Raw genomic sequence first — 24,715 nt, forward strand, 5'->3', positions numbered from 1 at the left:
CGTCAGGGTTCCATGCGCAAGAAGGGAGCAAGGAGACGGGATACACTGAGGGTGAGAAGGGGACAATGACGAGGCCAGATCTGGAAACGGTGTCACCACATTTACCCCCAGCACCTCTATATGCTGTTCAGGTCACCATTTCATCTTCACTACAACCCTCTGAAGTAGGTATTGGTATTACACCCGCTTTGGAGTGAGGAAACTGAGGCACAGAGAGGTTAAATGACTGTCCACAGTCACACAACTAGTAAGTCAGGTTGCAGGGGCAGCAGTGACAGCACTGGTTGAGTGGCTGCGGTGAGCAGGCGGTGAGAACCAAAATAAAGAGGAAGACATAAAATTTAGAAGACCCAGGCTTTTGTGATCTTACGTGATATGTACAGACATACGTGAATACAGAGATAAAGGCAGAGGGAACAGGAAAGACGAAATGGGACTTGGAGATGTTACACCTGAGCAGCCCCTGGACAACAGGAGACAATGACTCGGGAGAGTCTGGCTCTTTTCACCAATAAATGAGCTTCCAGGCCTCAGCCAAGTTTACGCTTGGAATAAAAAAACACAAAAATTTTCAAAAAGGAGGAGGACAAGCAAATAACCAGACCAGAACAGAATACAATAGAAGAGAGATTAACAGAGTGTATCACAGATGGTAAGAGGAAGTACTACTGCCTTTTGAAAGTTTTGTTTGAATTATGGAAGTACTGTATAAGTGGCTGGGTTACACCATAAAAAGATTTCTCAATGTGGTCAAAAGAGTTTGAGAAACAAAAAATTTGAGAAAGTTGCCCGAGATACAAGCTCCTTATATCTGCTTTTACCTATGTTTCCCCCCAGAATGGTCGCTGAGTGAATGAGTGAACAAATGAGTGAATGAATGAGCAAACGAGTGCGGCCCTGGCCCAGGCCAGCTGCAGCTCCTGGATGGGCAGGTGGCCCCACCTTTAGCGCCTTCCTCTTCCTCCATCTTGGCGTCGCCATCCTCCTCCTCACGGATGATCAGCCGGCCGTCGGCGCTCACCTTGAAGCCGTGGTCCTTCTTCTTGCCCCGACCTGGCCCAGGCTGGGTGGCTGGCGGGGCAGAGTCGGGAGGTGAGGAGGTGGAAGGCCCGTCCTAGCCCACTCACACCCTCATCAGAACCGACGAGCCTGGGTCTGTGACTCGGATGAGTGCCCGCGGCACTATGATGTGCATGTGTGGGAGGCCAGGGTGCCCGCGGGCCTCCCCAGAGGCCACTCCGCTCCTAAAGCTGGCCCAGGGCAAGCCTGTCCCCTGTGCCCATGGGCCAGCCGCTTCTTACTCACCCAGGACTCGCTGGGCCACCTTGGGGTCCAAGAAGTTGAGGGGCTCGTCCCCGCCACCCTCCTTCAGCCACGCGCGGCCCCTCTGGCGGGCCAGCCTCTGCTGCTCCTTGCCCCGACTCCTCTCCTCCTCCTCGTCCTCCTCGTCCTCCGAGTCAGCCAAAATCTCCTCGATGCTAAGGACAGACAAGCCCCAGTCAGGGCGCTCCAGGAGAGGGAGGGCAGCTGGGCACGGCCTGGTCAGGCTTCGGGCCAGGGGAGACCCGGCCCCCAGCGTCCCGCCACGCGTCTCACCTGTCACCTTTGCCCCGGAAGGGCTCCTCCTCCTCCACCTCCTCTTCCGCTGCGGCCTGGCTCAGGGCCCGCTGTTTCCTGGCCCGGGCCTCTGCTTTCCGGATGTTCACCAGGACTTTCTGGTACTCCTCTGGCAGGAGCTTCCTCACCAGCTCGAACCTGAGGCCATAGAGACGGGCCGGTGAGGTGCCCGGGCCAGAGAGCGCTATCCAGAGCGAGGTGTCCAGCCAGAGCCCTTCCAGCCCCCCAGCCTGGCCCCTTCTCAGCAGCGGTCCTGGTGGACTGGAAACCCCTCGACCCCTCCCCTACTCCCTCCTAGTCAGGGCACAGACCCGAACTTGCGGATGAACTTGGTGAACAGGTTCCGAAGCTTCATGCGGAAGTGCCGCCGCATGTCGTCCGAGAGCTTCCCGATGGCTCCCATCTGCGGGGCAGAGCAGCGGGGCTTCAGGGGGAAGATGCGCCCCCTCACCCTGTCTGCCCCCCACACCACGGGTTTCTCCTGGTTCCACGAGTCCCTCCTACTGCCCTGCATGAATCTCTGGCTGGACCGCACTCCAGCCTTCGTGAGAAACACGTGGCCAGCAGGTATCATCTGCAGTGTCCCTCAGTGAGGCTGGTGGTGCAGGGCCCCCTCGATCCTTTGAAGGCTTGTATAAACCTAGTCACTCCAGGACAGGTCACCGCTCAGGCCGTCCTCCCCATCGCTGGCCCCAGTTAGGCGGCAGGGTTTGGCAGGCAGGGGCAGGCATCCTGACTCTCATCTGCCCCTTCTCGCTTTGACCCAACCCAAGGCCAGATGCAAAGATGACACGCAAGAGGGACCTAGAGCCCTGATGCGATTCAACCCAGCTGGAAGTGGGAAACTGAGGCGGCGGGTGCAGTGGATGGAGGGCTCACAGGACAGTCCCAGCTTGCTGCACGCCTTATGCCCAGCAAGAGGGGGCCAGGGACCCAATACCAGAGGGCTCTTCAGGCCCTTCTGCACCCCAGCAGGGGCATCTAGAGAAGCCTTCTCAAACCCAGAAGGTCACAGTGCAAGAGGGAAAATAAAAAGGGAGGTTTGGGTCCCTTCCGAGGGACATCCCAGAGTCGCAGTTCTGTTCCCAGGACTGTTCTCACTAGCACTGTGACCTGGGAAAATCTCTGGCCTCAGTTTGCTATCCATAAAACAGGGGGTGGCCCTACCCACCGCCCCCTGCCCTGCAGAGCCCCTGCTGCTGTGGAGGGGCTGCGGGGGGTGACAAGTGGCAGCCTGGGTGCTGTGCCCCTTTACCTCCACCACTGGTCTCTTCCAGGGCTCCTGCATGACCTTCTGCTGCACAAGACAGCGTGTAGCCAGAAAAGTGTTTGAAGCTGGCTTGCCTCAAGGCTCACTGGGTCTCTGCCGGCAGCTCGCGGGCCACTATGCCACTGGCCGAGGGGAAGGGGACACTCACCACCAGTTGCATGTGCTTGGCCAGGTGTGCCATGTCCATGACGACCATTGACACCTTGATGAAGCCCAGTGCTGATCTGACCACATCGCGGGTACGGGAGGCCAGGAGCAGGCACACATTCTCCAGCAGCTGCTCCATCGTGCTGGCCCCCATCAAACCTGTGGTGGCCAGAGGGCCACTGTCAGAGACACCTGGAACCCCACCCAGACCTAAGACCCCTGCCGTGTCACAAGAGTGGGAGCTGACACCTGGGGGACACTTCCAAGTGCCTGGCACGTGTCTAGTCACTTTCTGCCAGCATCTCCTCTAGTCCTTCAGACACCCTGTGAACAAGTGCTGGTTTTCTCCTCCATTTTAGAGATGAGAGAGTAAGGTTCCAGGATGTTCCTAAGTTTGTTCAAGGTGTCACATAGCTGGTAAGAGGCAGAACCGGGACGAAAATCTAGGCGTGGGACCTAACCTCCTCCGACCCACTCTGAAAGCAGGATACGGGCAGCTGTGGGATGAGGAAAGCCGAGCTGGGCAGGAGAGGAGGCAGGAGGCGGTCAGGCCTGGTTCCAGCTCTTCGTCCTCCATCCCAGGACCTTTCCCTGTTTCGGTAGCCACCCTGTCCTGACCTCCTGGGCATTCTCCTACCCCGAGGGCTTCCCAGGTCTTCAAGGAAATAGCGTTTACCTTTAAACTCGAAAAGGAGGTGGGTCAGGGCCAGGATACTGCAGCTGACCATGGTCACAGCGCCCACGAGACCGGGGTAGATCAGGACGAGGTAGCGCTGCAGGGCCTCTGGGAGGGCAGAGAGCAGGAGCTGCCCAGGGCAGAGCCCACCGTGTGCGCTGCATCGTGGGCCCAACCGGAAGGGGGGCTCCCACCAGAGAGGAGCAGCCCGCCCAGGGCCAGCGCCCAGCAGCTCCCTCTATCTTTTCTCTCTGATGGGCGAGTGCGGGGTGCCTCCTCACCCAGGCCGGGAGAACAGCGCCCACCCCAGCCCCATGCCACCCGGGTCTCACCTGCCGGGTCTGGGCCAAACCGAAGGAAGGCGTGGCCCATCTCCACCAGCAGCGCAAAAGCATTCTTCCGAGCTCCCACCGACACCTCCTTGGTGCAGAGGATCACCTGCCCAGACAGCCCCGTTAGCACGGGCTCCCCAAGCTGGCCACCCCAGGGTTGGCAGCCTGAGGCAGAGCAGACGGGTAAGGGCATTCACGCTCCCAGACAGTGAATCCAGCCCACCCCCACTCCCACTACTGCCCTCCCCTGATCCTGGTAGGCCTTCAGGAGCCCCATTCCAAGGAACCCCAAATCACAACACACTCCCCTCCCGCACCCCGCACCTCCGGGACGAGGGCACTGATGAACTCCTCATGCTCGGCGGAGAGCTTCCTCACGATATGTATGAGGCACTTCAAACGGGGCTGCGGGACAGAGGGACAACAGTCAGGACCCTCAGTGCCACCTCCGCCCCTGAAGTCCCTAAGCGTCTCCACGCTGGTCCTCTCCTGGTGTTGCTCGTCCCCCCTCGGGCAGAGCGGGGCCCCTGGACTCCGCACCCTCTTGGCGGGCGAGGAGGTGCTCCGTAGCGAGTCCAGAAGGGTCTTCTTCAGGTCGTCCAGGTGGCTCTGCACGAAGCGGGCGCCAGGGCCCTGGGGGCTGGCGCACACCTCCTCCAGCACGCGGTAGGCCTTCTTCTGTACCCCATGGGCCTTGCTCTGGGAGGGCGTATGGTAGACAGGGGTGGGTGAGAGAGGGGGCTGCGGGGCAGCCCATCCTCACCCAGTCCAATAACATCCACAGAGCAGCCACGTGAGCTGTGACTGGCCCTGGTGAGGACTCAGAGAAGCTGGCCCTGCCCTCTGGAGCTCGTGACATCCAATGGGAGGGCAGGGAGAACACAGGTTAATGAGAGGCTGATTCTGGGCCAGGCAGGGGACGCTGAGGGGAGTGAAGCCTACCCAGCCCTCCATCCCTTCCGCTCCCTGCTGGGACACCTCTCCCGAGGTTAGGTGACTCTGCCCTGGACTTGTGTGTCTGCCTGCACCTTCCACCAGAGCACTTCTCACGCTGTTGGGTAACTGCTTATTATACTGTTGCAATGGTGACAGTTTTCAGAAGATCACGCAGGCCTGACTTTTGCCTGGTGGTCAGCCACAGCGTGCAGGGGCGAGCATGTCAGGCAGGGGACCCAGCACGTGCAAAGGCACAAAGGGGCTGTTATATCTGGAACCCTTAAAAGCAGCCTAATGAGGCCGGAGTGGCAGCAGGGGGATGAGGCTGGGTAGGATGAAGATCAGGCCAGGCGGTGATGGGCCTAGTGAGTGAGTCAGGCCTCGGCTCTACAAGAGGCATCTTAGCAGGTGAGGCCCAAGCATGGCCGTGCATTTCTGTCACTCTGGCACCTACATGATAGAGTACAGGGCTAGACAGATACAAAGGGCAGCCATGCCATGAGAAAGCAGATTAAAACCCGATCCTGGGCAGCAGCAAGGCATGGAGACAGGGCCCACGCCCCCCCACAAGTGTGGGCGTGTGGGGCTCCTGGCCGCCACGGCTCACCTCTAGGTAGGGCCGGATGGTGGAGTACAGCTTGCTGATGGCGGCTTCATCAGCGCGGGGAGCCAAGGCCACAACCAGGTCCAGGACGGACAATCTGCTCAGCGACAGGAGACCAAGGAGGGGCTTAGTGGAGGCTGGGGAAGGGTATGCACCATCAGTGTCCTCGTGTCTTCTGGGTACGGGGGAGGTGGGAAAGGTCAGGGTGAGGAGGACAAGGGGCCTCGAAGGAGCCCAGGAACAATAATCACTGCCTGTAGCCTAACTCAGCACTCGTAAGGTACCAGCACTGTTCCCGGCGCTTTACATGTCTTAACTCCTTCAATCCTCACAGCAACTCTATTGCAGGCATTATCATCATGCCCATTTTACAGATGAAGGCACAGAGTAGAGTAGATAAATAACTCAACCAAGGTCACAGCTTATAAGGGGCAGAGCTGGGATTTGAATCCGGACAGCGTGTCTCCAGGGTCCTCACACTTCCCTAACAGACTACAATGGTGCTCCACGATGGAGGAACTGGTCAGGCCTCAGGGTAGAGCTGGGACATTCAATATCTCAAGACTTTCCTAAATAATTCCAGACAGATACACAGAGCTTCTGCTAGACATACTCTCTAGCTCCCTGGGCTGCCCCAGCTCAAGTGGGGCACTTACCTGGTGAAGTCAGAGCTAGCAGGGTCCAGCACCTTCTCACTGGCTTTTTCCAGGAAACCATTCACCAACTGGCAGCCCAAAGGGATAAGGAGGGAGTTGTTCAAGAGAAAATACACAGCAGCAGCAGGTCACAGATTTGCACCCTTGTCTCTTCCCCCTCCTCTCCTCCCTTTTGAGAAGGCTCGAGCCCAGCCTACTGCTGGCATATGGTCCCCTGTTCTTCTGGAGGCATAGGGCCAAGTAAGCCATGGTGGGTAGGGTCTTGACCTTTCCAACACCCCAACCCAACACTCACCCACCGGAGACTGTTCCTCCCCCTCCTCTACCAGGTCACCTGAGGCTCAGTAATGGTGAGGTAAGTTTTGATGGTTTCCAGCACGGCCCGGCGAGGGGCTGGGGTGTCTCCAGCTGCAATGGGCTGCCCGTACAAGTTGAACAGGATCGGCAGAAAGTTCTTCGCAAAGCGGCTCACTTCAGCACGGTCGGCCTCTGGCAGGAGGACCAAAGTTTGCACAGAAGGGCCAGGAGATGACCCTGCCTCAAAGGCCACTGTGGTTGCAGCCCAGAGGCATTCTTGTGGGGGACCTGTGACAGGGTCATGGGTTTGGGGCTTTTCTGGGACAGGAGAGGCTGAAGCCAGAGCACAGAGGACGAGGGGCCACCACAGTCTATGGGGCCAGCCAAGTGCTAGCCCCACGTAAAGGCTGGACAACTCCCAGCAGCTCTCAGTACACTGAGAGTAAAGAAAGAGAAGGGGCCGTCTTCAGCATCCTACTGACTCCTCGGGTCCCCAGTGGACACTCAGGTCCTTGAAAAGCATTAGCGGTGGCTCAAGCAATGAGCTGGACAGGCAGGGTCAGGGGACTCACACCATCACAGCCACCTTCCACCAGCCCCGACCCCAGAGCTCACACATACCCGCCTCACAGCCCTTGGTGATGAGGGTGCGCAGGGCCTGGCACACAGTGACCCTCAGGTCTGGGCGCTCACTGATGGCCGTGCCCAGCGTCCGCGCCAGCCCTTTGAAGGCGGTGGCCACATCCGTGGGCCTCGTGCAGAACCCAGGCAGGAGGGTCCAGATCTGGGGAGGGAGGGGATGATAGAGGAGAGTGACGACCAGCAACCTGTGCCCACCTGTCCTCCTCACACCCCCCAGCTGACCCCTTACCTGCCACTGGAGCGTGTCGTAGATCTTGGACTCCACCGTGCTGCCTGCCTGGGCCAGGTCCATTGCTAGAGTGACACAGGACACAGTGTGACCCTGGGCACACTCCTGACTGACAGGCCTCATGTTTACCCAAACCAAAAGCCCAATGATGAGGACAGGAATATGGGCAATTCCCCTGCTCCACAGACGAAACATAACACTTATTATTAAACAAACACTCGTTTGTTCTAAAAAAATGAAAAGACCTATGTAAAACAGAAAGCGACATCTCCCCATAATCTCCCCCGCAAATCTTCCTCCCCATTTCTGACCTTCTTATATTTCTCCAAGCACGTGCACACTTTTAAAGATGTAAAAAGGATTGTCTTATAAATATATTCTTCTGAAACCTGGTTTTACTTGAGAATAAAGCTGGTAACATTTATCAAGCAGTTTCGACGTGGCAGCCTGTGTAATGTGCACTTACGTGATCATTGCATTTAATCCTCACACCATCGCAATTATCGCCCTCATTTTACAGATGATGAGCAGACCCAGGGGAGTTGAATAAACTTGCCCGAAGTCACCAAACGGTGGAGCAGCTGAGCTGAGCTTTCAATCTAATCTACTCAGCTCACCATGGACTAAACACGTCCATTCCCCTGTCGGTCTCTTTCCTTCTGTACAGTGAGCACTCTGTGTCCCATGGTGGGGCATTATTACGACTGACTTCATTGGAGCCCCACTGAGGGATGTGTGGGCTGTGTCGGGATTTTTACTTGGAACATCTTTGTATATATAAATCGGTGTGTACTTGTCTAATTATTCCTCTGGTGGGAGAAAAGGCCCCTGTCTGCCTGCCTCGGGGCAGGGGTGCCAGGCCACGCCTCGGACCCTGCTGATGACGGCTCTCAAGCACTGGCTGACCACCTGCTCGGCCCAAGGAGGCTGCCGAATGTCCTAAGGCTGGGGCACTGGACCAGGAGCCCTTCCAGACCCTTCCAGTGAGGCTCCAGGACTGTGGTGGGCCCGTACCTTTCCTCTTCAGGGTGGTGGCCAGAGGCAGGAAGTAAGCGGTAAAGAAACCAAGTCGAGTTTCCCGGACATGGTCTCGGATGACAGGCAGCAGCCAGCTCCGAGGGAAATCCAGAGTCTCTCTGGGAGGAGGGAGGGGAGGCGCAGTGAGGAAGGGGTGACGGCCTGAAGCTGTCTCCCCACGGAGCTGAGGAACAGGACAGGTCCTGCTCTGGCCGCCCCCACTGACCCGCACGGCACGTGGAGACGTCAGCCGAGGGTGTGGACACCCTCCCAGCGGAGAACAAGCCACGTGGCTCTCCTAGGGCTGGAATGGAAGCCAAGCAGGGCTGCACTTACTCAGAGCCATCAATTTCCAAAGGCACAGCCTCTAAAACCACCTCGGGGCCCATGCTGGCCACGGCAGCGCCCACTGCGCGGTCCAGAGCTGCCATGTGGGGGGAGTAGGGGGAGAGGCGCAGGTCACACAGGGACTGGAGGCACTGGAGCAAAGAGACGCGGGTCAGACATTAAGACAGGCCTGCAGCACAGGCACCTGTGGCTGAGGCTGGGCCAAAGTCTCCAAGAGGACGAGGTCGGGGGCGTGGGGTCAGGTTACGCTCTCGCCAGAGGTCACAGACCATTAACCAAATTCAACTCTTGGATGTGTTTGAGCCTTCCTCGATGCCCCAGGATTTAAAAAGAAATTCTGTATTTGTTAGTAAAGTGTAAAAATCAGGAGATTTCATATACAAATGCAGATTTCCGGTTTATCTTGAAAACCGGGAAGGTATGGGAAACACAGACCCACGGTACAATTAGTATAAATTAGCAGGCACTGCGGAGCAGCTGCCCCTCGAGACCAGAGCTGCTTCCTCTGGTTCACTACAGCCCCTCAGAGCCTCTCTGCGAGCCTCATTCCTTGAGGACCTCTCACAGGAGCCAGGTGTTGCCAACCTAATCTAGCAGGGCCTGGGCCAGGCCTCTCAAGGAAGGCCCTACCCTCGGGGAAGGCCCCACGAGGCCGTGAGCTGCTCCGCCTGCTGGTGAGGGCTCTGTGCCCTGTCCTCAGGCTCCCACCTGCTCCTGGAGCTGGGGAGGATCTCCGGGTGATCCCTGAGCCTTAAATGGTTTACTCTGGGCTTTGGTAACCTCCCTGGGACCTAAGGCTGCTTAAAATACTATGCTCACCTGTTACAGAAAATTTAGAGAATTAAAAATTAAAAGATAATAGATAGGGGTGAGGGAGAATCACACTGGTTCCCTGTGAGTTTCAAAACCATCAACTCCAGCTAAGACTAGTGAGAAGGCATTAGGCGGTGGGGGGGAGGGGTGGTTTTAGCCCTCTTCTCGTTCCTCCCACGTTGGCCCAGTCGCCTTCCTGGGGACACAGTACTGGGCACCTGCAGTGGACCCTGGCAGTGGGGGAGTAAAGCGCAGAGGTAACGGAGACACGTGCCCCTCTAGCAGCCCCAGCCACCTCCTGCCCTGGCCCAGCCGCTACCCCAGTCACCTTCCTCATCACGGGATGGGCCTGTCTCCCACACGCCTCAAAGAAGACACACAGCAGCTGCAGCACGGAGCTCCATGATGCGTGGAATCTGTATGTCAGGCCCTCCTCCACTGCCCTGCCAAGGGAGTGGGCAGTCAGGGCCATGTAAGTCCATGGCCAGCACCAGGAACTACAGACCACGGCAAGGGTGAGGCCCCAGGAAAGGCCAAGGGGGAGAGCCAGTGTTTACCAAGTACCCCCCATGCTAAGAGTTTCATTTATATAATCCTCACACTTCAAAAAACAGCTGTGAGCTAGGTTATTTGTTCCATCCTCAGATGGGGAAACTGAGGCTCAGAGGGACTAAGTAGCCCAGCAGTGTCACTCTTCTAGTGGCCAAACTGGGCCGCCAAAGCCCATGTTGTCACTGTCCCATGCTTTCTCGGTCTGACCAGAGGTGGGAAGATGGGGTAGGTACAGGTGGACTGGGCAGAGGGAGGAAAGCCACAGCAGTGGGGAAGCCCGGCCGGCTGCTAGCCCCTTCCGGCCCGGGCACGCTGTGGTCAGCTCATCTCTTGAAGTCGAGCCCCAGAGGCTCTAGGCAAGAATGGCCAACAGGGGTTAGTGTGGGGAAAGGGGTGAGCTGGGGGTGGAGCAGCTCTATTCCTCAGTTTTCCAGAAACTTCATCCAGGTGTATCCAGAAGAAACAGGCCTATGTCCTCGTTAGGAACAGAACCCACAGCATCACACCTTGGAGCTGAGCAGACAGACCCAGAGGAAACACCAGAGATCCTAGGCTCTTGGTGCTCTGACACTCCTCACTGGCGGCTGGAAGGGCCTGGGTGGCTGGAGGCCGGTCTGTGAATGGCTTCTCTTGTAGGCATGGAGGGCAGCACAGCACATGAGTAGAGTGGATTCTGCGGTCAGGCTGCCACTTACTAGTTGAGTGACCTTAGCTTTCCCAGTCTGTAAAATGGGGTCAGCACCTATCTCCTAGAACTGTAAGGACTACCAGTAATTTCTGGTATTTATTGGAACTTAACTACGCACCAGGTACTGTTCTGAGAACTTTACATATATGACCTCATTCAGTCCACACCTCCATTAGACTGATGTGGACCCTGAGGTGTTGAGAGGTGGAGGAACTAGCCCCAGATGACGGGCCCCCAAGTCCACACTCATGAGCATGACACTACGGCACCTGGAGTGTGGCCAGCGCTCAAACCGACAGCAGCTGCTCTGGTAGTGTGCGCAAGGCCCACCACAGTGACAAGAGGAGTACCTGTCATCACGAGGAACTTTCTACAGGCACACATTATTCCCTCCTCATACAGAGGCTGTGTTCTCACCTGAACATCTTGGCGACATACTGGGCAGGGCCTGAGGCCGAGGAGGTCACGGAGCCGATGTCAGCCATGTGGGGAGCGACACACTCCTTCAAGATCTCCTGCAAAAAGAGGCCACAGCTGTTTGGGCCCAAAAGAGCCCCCCAGTGCCACTCAGCCTTCCCAGTTGACTGCTTCCTGAAGCTTCTAGGAAGCTCACCCCCACTCTGAGAACTTCCTCCCCAGGACACAGCTAGAGGCCTGGGGTGAGCTCTGGGAGCTCTAAGGCTCTCTGCTTCCCTCGCTAAAGCTGGGCTGGGGGCTGAGGTACCTGAAGGCACTGGGTGGCAGCTGTCACCACCTGCGAGTGGGGGGAGAGGAGGCAGGTTGTCGCAGTTCCAAACAAGCGAGGGAGGTGGCCCAGTCCCAGGTCCCGATGCAACCTGTCAACACAAAAGGCTTCTGTGGGGTCTGGCCACTGAGCCTGCGTGTCTGGAGCCTGTGCTCCGCAACAGGAGAGGCCACAACAGTGAGAGGCCCGCGTAAAAAGAGTGACTGTTATGACGGAGACACAAAACAGAAACTGGGTTCGCAGGACTGAGGATCCCAGAGGAGGGGACCATTAACCCAGGTGGGGAGTAGGGTGGAGCCGCAGAAAGGGGATGATATCCTCTGAGAAGTAAACCAGCCGCACAGCCGGCAGCGGTGACAGGAATCAGGATGGCACCCGGGCCCCACCTCTCGGTGGGGAAGGTGCTCTCGGCCGCCTTGCTGCTCAGCTCCTCGGAGCTCTGGCAGGAAAGGCAGCAGCCCTGGCTAACACAGGCTGTGCTACCTGGCCCCGCCTTCACGAACACAGAGCTGGACTTACTCAGGCTCATGTCCCTCCCATCTGTACCGCAGTGCAGGGGGCCTGGCTGGAGGCCAAGGGACCGCCCTCCACCGCATCCCTACCTAACCAGGTTGATGTGGGCTTTCTCCATGACCTTCAGCCAGGCCAGCAGGGGTTGTAAGTCATTCTCGCTGGGAACGTAGTCGTACAAGGCCTAGGCGCGGGACAGGGAATAAGCAGGTGACTGAGCAAGTGTGTTCAGCAGCAGCCCAATGACACGACCCCCTCCCATCCCTAGGCAACAGCACGTCCCCGTGACTGTCCTGTCCCAGGGCCTGCACACAGGGCCCCCTGCACTCACAGCCCCGTTGGCCTTCCTTTCCCTGCTCAATGAAGCCCTTCCGCTTCTGCTTCTATGGGAAAAAAGTCTCTAGGAGCAGTCAAAAATAACTTGGGTCACACAACCCTTTGTGAACCTGACAAAAGTCAGAACCCTTCTCCGGAAAAATGTACGTGAGCATATACACACATTTTGCAATTTGGGGGGGGGGGTTTGTGCCGCCTTCCCCAAATCCACCCAGAGATCCCTAACACTGAGAACCTTTGTTCAAGGTACCTGTTAATACCATGAGACCATGCTGAATGGTTTTTTAGGTTAACTACCACAAAGTCAAGAGTCAGGGCCCCCAGCTCCCGTTGACACTGATGTGGCTTTGGTGGCCAGTCTCCTGGCTGCCCGTCTACCTGACTCCTACACAGGGGCGGCCCAACCCGGCCCATCCAACCTCGCTCTGCAGACAAGTAACAGGGCCGCCCCCCAGCACAGCCATGTCCCCGTCCCCCCATCAGGCCTCACCGTGATGATCTGGGCGTTGAGCTCTGCTGGCAGGGTACCCGGGCTTGGCTTGGCATGGAAGAGGCTGTGAAAGGCCTGCATGGCACAGGCTGTCACCAGCTGGAGAGGACACGGAGGCTTAGTGGGGAACCCACCGCAAAGCCCACGGTGGCCCTGTGCTCCTCAATATCCCACTCCAGCCAGTGGGCTTGCGGGGACTTGGGCCCCCTGAACCTCAAACATGCCTCCTACACCTGGACACTCAGAGGACTGCTGCTTTATTAAGTCTTGGCAGCCACCAGGAAAAAAAATGATTTAAACAAGGACAATGGAGAAATGTGAACAAAATGTTTTTTTAACATAATGGGCTTGGCTACAAATGGTTGGCATACTATAATTATAGCTGTATTTTCACGTTTTTATGTGTTTGCTTACCTAAAAAGAAAATGTCTGAAAGGATACACGGCAAGTTGTCTGTGTACTATTTATCTTAGGAAATGAGACTTGGAGGGAAAAAGAGACTTCTATTTTTTTACTTTATATACTTCAGAATATTTTTTTTCCCTTTTAAACAATGATCATGTTATTTATATAATGAATGCTTTAAAATACGTATGTGAACAAACAGTATAAGAGAATATATAGAGATTAACAGAATTGTGCTAGCAAATCAAATGCAAGGGATCGTTTTTATGTATCTTTAAAGTTGTCATACTGACGTTATTAAGCAAAAAAAAAAAAAAAAAAAAAAAAAGAGACAGAGAGAAATAACCGTGTCTGTGGCTGGGGTAGAGCTCAAGGTAGGGGGAGGACTGATGCTTTACCAGCCCCGCCATGGTTCCACCCTCTCCCTCACCTCATCTCCCAACAGAAGATGCCCAGTCTATCCGACACCAGGGATGAGATGTTGTCCCTGGGTGTAGCTAAGAGTAGTGCGGGGGCCGGGAGACCCCGGCCCCTACTTTTGGCCTGAACAGTGAGTTTCCCAAGTGCCAGCACCACAGGCCTGGGGTCTGAAGCTCTGCCCTCCCTCCTCCTCTGCACGTCCCCACGCGCCGGGGCCCGAGCTTACCACGTGGCTCAAAGTCATGACCCGGAGGAGAGTCTCACTGCAGCTCTTCACCAGGCCGTCCGGGAAGCAGGGCAGCAGGTCCTTCAGCAGGGTCAGCATGTGCAGCGTGGTGGTGGCCTCCTTGGAGCCTGGTGGACAGAGGGCAGCTGAGACTCCAGCCCACTCTCTGCAGCAGGCCCTGCCCCCCGCCGCCCACTCTCAACTGCGCTTCTCCACCTCCAGACTTCTCGATCTCCTGGATGCAGAACTTGGCAGTGGACATGGCAGCAGGGTGATGGGCAGGGGCCTTTTCACCAAACATGAATTCACTGCCCTTGAGGACGGAGCACACTCCATGCTGGGCAGCCTTCCGGATCTGAGGGGCAAGGAAGGGGGACAGGGCCGGGTCAGTGTTCAACCAGCAGTGTGTGTGGTTCTCATGACCACCAGTAGTGAGCACTGATCGCACACCTCCTACAGGGCCAAGGACACACCTGGGGCTGCGTGTGTGTGGACCCCTGGGCTGCCGAGTAAGACAGACCTCACTTTCCATTCCTGCTCTTCTGCTAACTCACCAACTGGCCTTGAGCAAACCAGACCACTTAGTCTCTGAGCTTCAGTGTCTCCCCTTTATAACACGGATTCCTTCATTCATGCAATTGTCCAGCAATATGCAGTGTCCAGCAGTTAACCAACAACTCATTGGGAGGTACGAAATAAAGAAACGTACACCAGAAGGTAAAAGTACTTTGCAGACAATAAAACAGGGGCTGTTACTTTTTATACGGTGATCAGGAAAGTGTCACTTCAGTGACATGACGTTTCAGCAGAGACCTGAAGCAAGTGAGGGAACCACTGGAGGGATACACAGGGAAGGAGGCATGAGCCTGCCTGGGATCAGAGCACTTAGCACAGGGAGTGACTCTTACGACTGTTACACGTTCCCCGCCCTAAATTTCAGGGGGAATCAGAGTGGCCAAGCACAACTTACTGGGCACCTACTACAAGCCAGGACCTGCAGCAGGCCTGTGTGGAGCACCAGAGTGTCACCGTGACCTTGCAGCCAAGTTGTTATTATCATCCCTATTTTACAGCTTGGAAACCAAGACTCAGAGAGGTTAAGTAACTTGCCCAAGGTCACAGCACAACCAGTGAGTCCAGTATTCAACTCAGGTCTGTGTGACTCAAAGCCCCCCTCCAGCCCACTCTCCTGCCACTGTAACTAAACACGTCACTGACCAATGAGGCAGCAGAGACTCAAATGGGCCTGACTGTGACCCTCCCTCCTGTAGGAGGAGCTAGCAGATAGGGCTTCAGGCAGGTGGAGAACCTCCGGACAAGAGCCCAGCACTCAGGGCGACCTCCCCAGTCCACTCAGCAGGCCAGGCCCAGCCCGGTTACTAGAGCGGCTGCCCCCTCCCACGTCCTGGTGCCCCACGGCCTCACCTTGGGCTTGGGGTGCACAGTGAAACTCAGCAGCCCATGGTACACCTGCAGGGTCACGGGGTAGCTCCAGGCCTCCAGGTCCTGCTTCCGCAGAAGGGTGGCCAGGCAGGAGAGGACCTTCAGAGGAGAGGCAGTCTCTCAGCTCCACCTGCTTCACCCAGGTGGGAAAGAGCCCGGCTTCTCACCAACTCCAGAAAATGCCAAAGGGCTTTCTGAGGGTCCACAGAGTGTCTATACCCCTCCCAGGGAGTGTCCAAGCTGTAGCCAAATCAGATGGGCTCTGGAAGACGGCAGGGGGACACCTAGACCCAAACACTGACCCATCGGAGGGCAGAAGTGGAGCCACTGCTGGCCTGGGCTGACATGATATCCATGAAGGCTTTGGAGGTATCAGAGAACTTCTTAATGAGCACAGGGCTGGGCACGCTACAGGGAGAGAAGAAAGAAGGTCAGAAGACTAGAGGGGCCTCTGAGAGCAGCTGGTCTGGAGGAGAAGCTGGACAGAGCGGGGCAGCACTGGCCCAGTCACTCTGCGAACCCACCCTTTCTGACACCCAGTTCAGTGCGTTTCCATGGCACCTGAGCTCCCTGCCTGCCCCACCTTCTCCACAACCCGCTCTCCACTACCCACCAGATGGGCCCTTATAAACTCCCCCAAGTCCTCTCCCCACCTGCCCCCTGGCTGCAGATGCCCAGACGTCGTGGCTCAACGCTCCACCCTGTCCCTCCTGCCCGACTCGCTGCACAGGGCTGCCCCTGCCCGGGCCCCAGCACTCACACTCTGTCCTGTAACATCCCAGGCCACCCTGGCGCCTGAGCCAGTAGAATGCCACCTGATACTTCGCATCTTTTTGTTCCTTTTAATAATTCCCTGGTCCTCTTCCTCCCTTCCACCCTCACTCCCTTCTTCCCCCTATAAGGAGCCAGGACTTACCGCTTCAGGACGAGGTTCAGCAGGTAAGCAACAGCGGCCAGAGACTCCGTGGACTCCACCGCTTCCATTGTTGTCATCTGAGGCCAGACCATGGGGTGTGAATGGGAAATGTGTCACGCTGGGCAAATGGGGTATGGGGGCACCGTGTGCCCAGCAGGACAGTTATGACCAAGAACGCTGGTGTCAGAGGTTCAAATCCCAGCTCCACCACTGTGACTTTGGACTAGCAACTTAACTTTTCTGTGACTCGGTTTCCTCATTTGTGAAATAGGGATCATAAGTTGTTGTGAGGTTTAATTGAATTAATATACATCAGACATTTAGAACACTGCCTGACACATTATGAAAACCATATAGTGCTATCTGCTTCGTTAGTCTAGAGCAGAGGTTTAGAAAGCTTTTTCTGTGAAGAGCCGGATAATAAATACTTCGGACTTCACAGGCCACATATGGTCTCTGCCGCGTATTCTTCTTTGTGTATTTTAACTATCTTGTAAAAATGTAAAAACCATTCCCAGGCCTAGGGCTATACAAAAACAGGCCACGAGTCAGATTATGCTGGCCCCTGTTCCACAGCAGTGGTTCTCACACTTTTACACCCTTAAAAAGTACTGAGGATTTCCCCAAAGAAATTTGGTTTACAAAAGTTATATCTATTAATATTTATCATATTAAAAATTAAAACTGAGAATTTTTTAAAACACACAAATATGCAAGCACAATTCCATGAGCTGTCAAAATGTCATCAGATATCACGTAACTTCTGGAAAACTCTAGGGTACGGTCATGAGAGAATGGGAGTGAAAAAGGTAAATGATGGTTTAGCATTATTATGGAAATAATTTTGACTTAACCAACCCCCAAAAGGGTCTTGGGAACCCCCAGACTACACTTTGAAAACAATTTTACTAGAGAATCCCCTGGGTGTAACTCAGTTTCATGGATTAGGAGAAAAAAATAAACGAGAGTAGTGGATTTTGTTTTACAAGAATAATGTAGCAAATCCCACCAGGCTTACCAAGCCACCTGAGAATAACTGAAGCGCTTTCACCTGTTTAAGGTTGTCCTTCTCTACCCCCGCATGCAGGGGCCCCTGCCTTCTCCTTATAGCCTGAATAACATGCTACTCCGAAAGCCCGCCCACCTGCAAGTCACACCCACTCACCAGGGCAGCAAAGTACTCAGTCTCTGTCTCCTTCCCACCCTGGGAGCGTATCACCTCGGTGACAGCAGCCAAGACAGCACAGATCTGCACATGAGGGAGAAGGTGCCTATGACATCTATTTCCGATCAAACCCCACCGCAGGGTAGCCTCTTCTCCTTCCTCCTTCACAAATTATTCTCCTGATAAAGCCCAGAGCAGACAAGATGAGCAGCAGCCAGAGCAGAGCCAGGGGAACACACACGGGGCCCAGCAACAGGAAAACTCACACATCTGCCCAAAACCCACCTCTAAGGCTCTACCCCTTATATATGGAAATACCTGCACAAATGTGTAAACATTCAAGCACAAGTGTTCACTGCCGCAACCAATTGGAACAATAAAGCAGCCGTCAACAAGGGATTAATAATGTACTCATTGTATAATAATGACAAATTCAAACACTATGTAACTATTGAAAATAATGGTGAACAACTACGTAGATTAACTCAGAAACACTGATCAGTGGCGAAAAAAGTTGTAGAATAGTATATATAAAATATAATGGCATTTCAGTAAACCTAAACAAAATGTGGGTAAAAAAGTCTACAACGGTAATTTGACAAGAGGCCACTGAGCACCTGAGATGTGGCTAGTGTGACTGAGGAACTGCATCTTAAAAGTTTTTAATTATTTATATTTAAAAACAAATACTTTATCCAGTTATTGGGAAACAGATTTAGAACTACTTGGGTATATGAATCTACTTTTGCAACTGTAAGTTTTATGAACTTTAAATACAAATCAAGTATTGCCAATGAAGATTTAGCCTCCAAATGGAGGTGTCAGACTAGATTTTGAAGACTTAGTACGATAAAAATAATGCAAAAACACCTCACTTTTAAAAATATTGATTATAAGTTGAAACAACAATATTTTGGGTATACCGGGTTAAATGAGATATATAAAATTAAGGTTAATTTCACTTGCATCTTTTTTACTTTTATTTAACATAGCTACTAGAAAATTTTAAATTATGTATGTGCCTCACATTACATTTCTTTTCGACAGCTTTGGTCTAGAAAAGTACTGTTACTGTTAACAGCAACTACCACAAAGGAGTTAAGCTGGGAGAACAACTTTCATATTTTATTCTACTCACCTCACTTTGTTATCATTTATAGTTTTGACATTTTTTCATTTAAATAATGAAAATATATGTATATATAATTTATAAACTAAAAAAGGTAAATAACATTTAGGTCTTGTTAGATAAAACATTTTTTAACCACTGTTATTCAGTATTAATTTACTCAACAAATGTTTCCTGAAAACATTCTATCAATATATAAAAAGGCCTGTCTTAAGTATAGTTGAAGAGATAAATGTTTGCAAAAAATGTTTTGGACATTTGAAAACTGTCAGGAAAATACCGTGAGGGAGTTTACACTTGAGCCAGGAAGATGTTCTTAGAAAAATCAGAAAGTGGAACCTGCCCTAGGAGGGGTAATAAGCAGCAGACACAAAGGGTAGGAGGGGAGACACATCATCCAGAGATTCCACCTGTTGTCACCGGAGAGCAGTCAGCTGGCCTCCCCTCACTAGCCTCCGGCTGTCCTGAGAGTCCCCCCTACCTCTTTGTGGGCAGCCGAGCTGGACTCCCAGAAGCGCTGCACTTTGCTGAAGGTGACGTTTGTGCAGTCGGAGAGGCCGCTCAGGAAGGTGCCCGAAGACTTCTCGGTGAGAGCTGGCGCCACCTCTTCCTCTTCCATGGCAGTCTCAGGGGCTTCGCTTTTACCCAGACGCAGGGATCCTGACTGCAGCTCATTATGCAACTTTACCGCATCAACTGTCAAGTCGCTCTTTCCTGAGAACCGGAGGCAAAGGGTAAGGCCTCCAACTCTTACCCGAACCTCCTTTTGGCTAAGAGAACAAGAACTACACCTAGGAAACAAACAGGCGGAGTCCAGGCCCCCAACCAGAGAGGCTAAATTCTGAACGCGGTCTGCCTCAGCAGTCCACTGTACACCTAGAACTTATCAGATTCAGAAAGGGAACCCTACAGGTAAAAGTTTCGTCGGTGGGAGTCGGGTGGGGGCTGCAGTGAGGGGCCTGGGAAAGAGATGAGGGTGAAAGCGCTTTGTAAAGCGCCACCACGGTTAACTACAGGCGTGAGTACTGACTGATACTCGTGGTACCCTAGCCTAGCCAAGTCATCTCCCTCCTGTGGAGTCAGTTTCTGCATCTCTTAAATGGGGAGGGTGGACCTTTACAACAGGCTCCAGATCGGACATTTTAGGAGACGAAAGGTCCGATGCTTGGGCCCCACAGCCTGCAGAGAGGCTGACATCCATTGAGACCCAGGCCCGCCCAGAACACCGCCGCAGGCGGCGTTTGGGTCGCGACCCTGCTACCTGAGGGCCGGCTGAAGAAGCGGCTGCGGGCGGCCTGGCGGTGGCGGGAGATGGCCGGGTTGCTGTCGCTGCTGTGGCCTTTCTTCCAGCGTTTCAACTTGGCCGAGACCCCGGAGGGCAACTTCCCCGAACGACCCATGTCTACTAAGCCGGGGGTGAGTTTAAACGACCGGGTTCCAAAGACCTAGAAGCACACGCAGGACTCACGTGGGTTCCCAGCCCGCTCCACTTCCTCTTCCTCTGGCGTAACTTCCGTATTCACGTCCGTTACCATGGCAAGAGAGTCAACATCCGGTTCACGTATTCTCCAGGCTCCGATCTGGGAGGGGCTCCGAGGAGATCAGTTCCTAGGGAAGAAGTGCCGGTGTTAGGGAGTAGCTGGGGCTCTTATTCCAGGGCTAGGGTTCTTGGCCACAGGAGTGTCTTTTTTTTAACATCTTTATTGGAGTATAATTACTTTACAATGGTGTGTTAGTTTCTGCTTTATAATAAAGTGAATCAGCTATACATATACGTATATCCCCCATATCTCCTCCCTCTTGCGTCTCCCTCCCACCCTTCTTATCCCACCCAGGAATGAGTCTTATAAAACTGGAATTCCTTTGCAGGTTAAAAAACAAACGTACATTTATATTATTTTTTAAAAATCTAATTTCAAAACTTAAGCGTAGAAACAAATTTATTTGAAAGAGTTAATCCTACTGTATAGCACAGGGAACTATATCCAATCTCCTGGGAAAAACCATAATGGAAAAGAATATTTTTTTTAAAATGGGGACTTCCTTGGTGGCACAGTGGTTAAGAATCCACCTGCCAATTAAGGGGACACGGGTTCGAGCCCTGGTCCGGGAAGATCCCACATGCCGCGGAGCAACTAAGCCCATGCGCCACAACTAGTGAGCCTGTGCTCTAGAGCCTATGAGCCACAACTACTGAGCCCCTGTGCCACAGCTACTGAAGCCTGCGTGCCTAGAGCCCGTGCTCCGCAACAAGAGAAGCCACCACAATGAGAAGCCCGTGCACCGCAACAAAGAGTAGCCCCCACTTGCTGCCAACTAGAGAAAGCCCACGTGCAGCAACAAAGACCCAGCACAGCCTAATTAATTAATTTTTTTAAAAAGTATGTATGTGTATAACTGAATCACTTTGAAAGATTGGCACAACATTGTAAATCAACTATACTTCAATTAAAAAAAAAAAAAGAGTTAAGACCTGGCCAGACTTGAGGAGTGAAAACTAGTTTGGGTTGGAAAGAGAAAAAAGCAGGCAGTGATGGTCTAAACACGCTTAGCTATTTTCATTGATTACTGTGGATACCCACTTGCTAAACCACCCTTGCCTCATGATAGCACTCAATCCCACCTACTTAATATCCTCTTCTCCTAATTCCACTTCAGAACCAGAAAGCAATCCAGATTCCCACTCCCCTGAGACACTCCCCAGAATCCTTTAGCCAGAGCCCAAACTTTACAAAAGAGCTTCCTCCCCTCTCTTGCAGAGCAGCACTCCAAGATTCCTCCAGAATTCCCTCCCTCAATTCAAGTCAGTAAATATGATTTTGTCAGACTAAGGCTTGATCCTGGGGCTTTTGGCTGATTAGGCTTTAAACATTCATTTTACAAACATTTTTTTTTAGCTCTCACTGAGTAAGACACTTCAATGAGTCCATCTTGTAAATGAACCAGAAGCTGACAAAGATTTTGCATTCTGCTTCCTTCACTTGATACAGTGTGAATTTTCCCCCTTGTTACAAAATGATGAAATGACGGTTTGCATCACCCCCAAATTCAAATGTTAAAATCTTAACCCCCATAGATGATGGTATTAGGAGATGGAGTTTTGAGAGGTGTTTAAGTCATGAGGGTGGACCCTCATGAAAGGAATTAGTGCCTTATGAAAGAGATGCCTAGCCCTTTCCACCATGTGAAGACAAAGCAAGAAGGCACTAGCTATGAACCAGGGGCCTCACCAGCCACACTGGCTCCCCTGAAGCTCGAAACCAGCCGTAACTAATCTACAGTATTAGAAATCAGGATAGCACTTTTCATGGTGGTAACAGCTGAGAGTGGGCACAGTGGTAATATTCTAATTTTTTATCAGAAGGGAGTTTACATGGATGTATTCACTGCGTGATAGCTCATTGAGCTTATAATTTGTGCACTTTTCTGTGTATATATTAGTCTTCACTGGTTTACTACAAATAAAAAGTCGTCCTTGCACACAGAGCAGAGGAAGCATCCAGACTGTTAACGTGAGAAAGCGTCACTGCAGCAAAGGCAGCGAAGGCATTTGAGCATTGACTCAGCTGCACGGGTCACCACCAGCTCCTCCCATCGGGCCCCATTCCGGGACACAGGCTGAGAGCTGGATTGTAAGTCTGAGAAAAAGGAACTGGTGGCCTGAGGAGGAAGAGGAAGACAAATCTGGAAACTATTGAAGCAAGCCGGTGCTCGCAACCAGAGGCCTAGTTGTGGAGACAGTTACTTGAGAGAAGACAGACGTTAAGTGTTGGGTTCAAGTCTGGACTTACGTTCCACATGACACGGAGCAAGGATTTAACCTCTCTGAGTCTGCATTTCATACTCCGTAAAGTGGTAATAATACTACTGAACCCACTGGGCTACTCTCTCTGTGGTTTCAATGCGAAAGGTATGTTTGTCAAAATGCGTACAGCTCCATAAATGTTGTTAGTGGTACCTTGTAAAGGGTGCCATGGTGCACTTTTGCCACCAGAGGGAGCTCTGCAAACAAGCAGTTAAAGCCAAAACCCTACCAGAGACAGCTGCAAACAGCAATAATGGCTGAGCCGCTGGGGTTTTGCAAATCAGATGCGGAGATGAAAAGGTCCAGGGTAGTGGCAGCCTTCCTATCCTTTTCCTAGACAGCAGACACTGCGGGCCTGCAAACCGAGTCTGCGTCATGACTGGATACAGCCCCTGGATGAACCATCAATCTAGAATGAGCACTGGAGGTCCACAGCCTCCCTGCCGGCCCTCCACCCTGAGGCATCTGCTCAGGGCCTCCTCAAGAAGACATGTGGTGCCAGGAGAGGGGACAAGAGGCATCCAGATGTCCTGAGCACACTCTTTCCCACCCTGCACCCCAGGGTTCACCTTTTTGGTGAAGGACTAACTACCTCAACCCTGAATTCCAGCAATGTGTTCCACCCAGAGGCATTAGCCATCTCCATGACTAGCCACATATATATGGCTAATAAGGACCACGCACGTTTGTAGGATGGGTCCTGTAGTCAGACCCTCAGCGTTAGAATTCAAGTACTACCACTTGCTGTCTGACCTTGAGCAAGTCACCTTACTCTCTGAGCCTCAGTTTTCCTCATCTGTAAAATGGAGATAAGAATGTCTACCCTGCCCATAGGGTTTATGAGAACTAAATAAGGTAACACATGTAAAAGTGCTTAACACTGCCTTGCACATAATGAGAAGGCAATAAATGTGAGCTCATTATTATAATGCAAAACACTCTTCTTGAGTAACAAAACAGCTTCTCAGCTACTATCTAAGTGAGGAGGACAGAGCACGTGTCCTCACTTCACAGATGGGGAGACATGGTTCCAAAGAGTTGAGTGACACCCCTAAGGTCACACAGGCGATCAATGGGCAAAAGCTGGGAGATCCAACTCTTAGCCAAGAAGCACCCCCTGTAGCCACTGCTCTTAAAAGCCTCTTTGAGGCTCATGTGGAAGGAACAGGGCTTCTGCGTCTAAAGCACTGAGCCCAGGGCCAGCAGGAAGGCCTTTTTTAGGTCATTGGGGCTGTAATCTGTTATGACACTAGGCAGGAGGAAACAGAAGTTGATGCTCAGCCTCTTGCCCTAAACAAAGAGGAAGCGATGGTTTGGATGTTTGACTTAGGGCTCAAGCTCTGGTGGGGGGAGAAGGGCTTTGTCACCCTGGGCAGCCCATCATGACCCAGGCAGTGGAGTTGCAACTGCTCCAGAGCATTTTCCTAACTGCTGGAACTGTGTCAACAATCAGGCTTTGGGCTTAGGCAAGCTTGCATTTGGAACCACATCCTAGGTGTGCCTGGGGGCAGGCAGCTGACCTTTCTAAGCCACAGTTTCCTCATCTGAAAATGGGGCTGCTGTTTGGAGGCTGAAATGAGATCACACGTGCCAAATGCTTAGCACCATGCCTGGCACAGGGGCACGAGTGAATGGCTGGGTGTACTAAAGAGAAAGCGTGTTTCCCTTCCGGTGTAGAGAGGACCGGTGTCTGCGCATGGCAGATGCGCTCTTGCTCAAAGGGAGAACTGTCTCCAAGGTGGAGTCCACCTTTTCTTCCCACCTGACAGCAGGTGTCCATGGCTGGCAGAAGGGAGTCTGGGTAAGGAGAGGCAGTGTGATCACCACTACCTGGCATCCTGATTCCCATAAAGTCAATCTTGGACTTCCCTGGTGGTGCAGTGGTTAAGAACCCTCCTGCCAATGCAGGGGACATGGGTTCAATCCCTGGTCTGGGAAGATCCCACACGCCGTGAAGCAACTAAGCCCGTGCGCCACAACTACTGACCCTGAGTTCTAGAACCTGCGAGCCACAACTACTGAGCCCACATGCCACAACTACTGAAGCCCACACGCCTAGAGCCTGTGCTCCGCAACGAGAAGCCACTGCAATGAGAAGCCTGCGCACCGCAATGAAGAGTAGCCCCCGCTCGCCACAACTAGAGAAAGCCCGTTCGCAGCAACGAAGAACCAACACAGCCAAAAATAAAAAAAATAAAAAAGATTTTCATTTTGCTTCTCTGCCTCCCGCTGACTGTGAACCCCCTGAGGACAGGGACCATTCTGGTCCACTCTTTTTTTTTTTTTTTTTTTTTTTGGGGG

At 53.1% G+C, this 24,715-nt stretch overlaps 1 protein-coding gene across 4 annotated transcripts in view; it reads right to left on the reverse strand.

Moving 5' to 3' along the window:
- RRP12 (ribosomal RNA processing 12 homolog) overlaps positions 1–20,106 on the reverse strand; it is a 27,766-nt gene extending 7,660 nt beyond the window's left edge. The window contains exons 1-29 of one of the 4 annotated variants that reach the window (XM_024734840.1): positions 19,871–20,103; positions 19,091–19,323; positions 17,481–17,564; positions 16,316–16,392; positions 15,702–15,807; positions 15,382–15,498; positions 14,173–14,311; positions 13,957–14,084; positions 12,906–13,004; positions 12,172–12,263; positions 11,549–11,660; positions 11,242–11,339; positions 9,913–10,027; positions 8,760–8,902; positions 8,421–8,542; positions 7,407–7,471; positions 7,157–7,319; positions 6,573–6,727; positions 6,239–6,306; positions 5,586–5,757; positions 4,583–4,741; positions 4,367–4,447; positions 4,043–4,148; positions 3,711–3,818; positions 3,036–3,193; positions 1,929–2,020; positions 1,597–1,755; positions 1,306–1,478; positions 943–1,071 (exon numbers count right to left, since the gene is read on the reverse strand). In XM_024734840.1, the coding sequence (XP_024590608.1) occupies positions 943–1,071; positions 1,306–1,478; positions 1,597–1,755; positions 1,929–2,020; positions 3,036–3,193; positions 3,711–3,818; positions 4,043–4,148; positions 4,367–4,447; positions 4,583–4,741; positions 5,586–5,757; positions 6,239–6,306; positions 6,573–6,727; positions 7,157–7,319; positions 7,407–7,471; positions 8,421–8,542; positions 8,760–8,902; positions 9,913–10,027; positions 11,242–11,339; positions 11,549–11,660; positions 12,172–12,263; positions 12,906–13,004; positions 13,957–14,084; positions 14,173–14,311; positions 15,382–15,498; positions 15,702–15,807; positions 16,316–16,392; positions 17,481–17,564; positions 19,091–19,323; positions 19,871–20,009 (3,592 nt within the window). In that variant the 5' untranslated portion in view covers positions 20,010–20,103. Of the gene's footprint in view, positions 1–942; positions 1,072–1,305; positions 1,479–1,596; positions 1,756–1,928; positions 2,021–3,035; positions 3,194–3,710; positions 3,819–4,042; positions 4,149–4,366; positions 4,448–4,582; positions 4,742–5,585; positions 5,758–6,238; positions 6,307–6,572; positions 6,728–7,156; positions 7,320–7,406; positions 7,472–8,420; positions 8,543–8,759; positions 8,903–9,912; positions 10,028–11,241; positions 11,340–11,548; positions 11,661–12,171; positions 12,264–12,905; positions 13,005–13,956; positions 14,085–14,172; positions 14,312–15,381; positions 15,499–15,701; positions 15,808–16,315; positions 16,393–17,480; positions 17,565–19,090; positions 19,324–19,870 lie in introns of all 4 variants that reach the window. The other 3 variants (XM_024734842.1, XM_024734838.1, XM_024734841.1) reach the window with 3 other exon arrangements.
- Positions 20,107–24,715: the final 4,609 nt, after the last annotated feature.

This window comes from Neophocaena asiaeorientalis, unplaced genomic scaffold (genome assembly GCF_003031525.2).
Source record: "Neophocaena asiaeorientalis asiaeorientalis breed wild unplaced genomic scaffold, Neophocaena_asiaeorientalis_V1.1 scaffold240, whole genome shotgun sequence".
Taxonomy (NCBI): domain Eukaryota; kingdom Metazoa; phylum Chordata; class Mammalia; order Artiodactyla; family Phocoenidae; genus Neophocaena; species Neophocaena asiaeorientalis.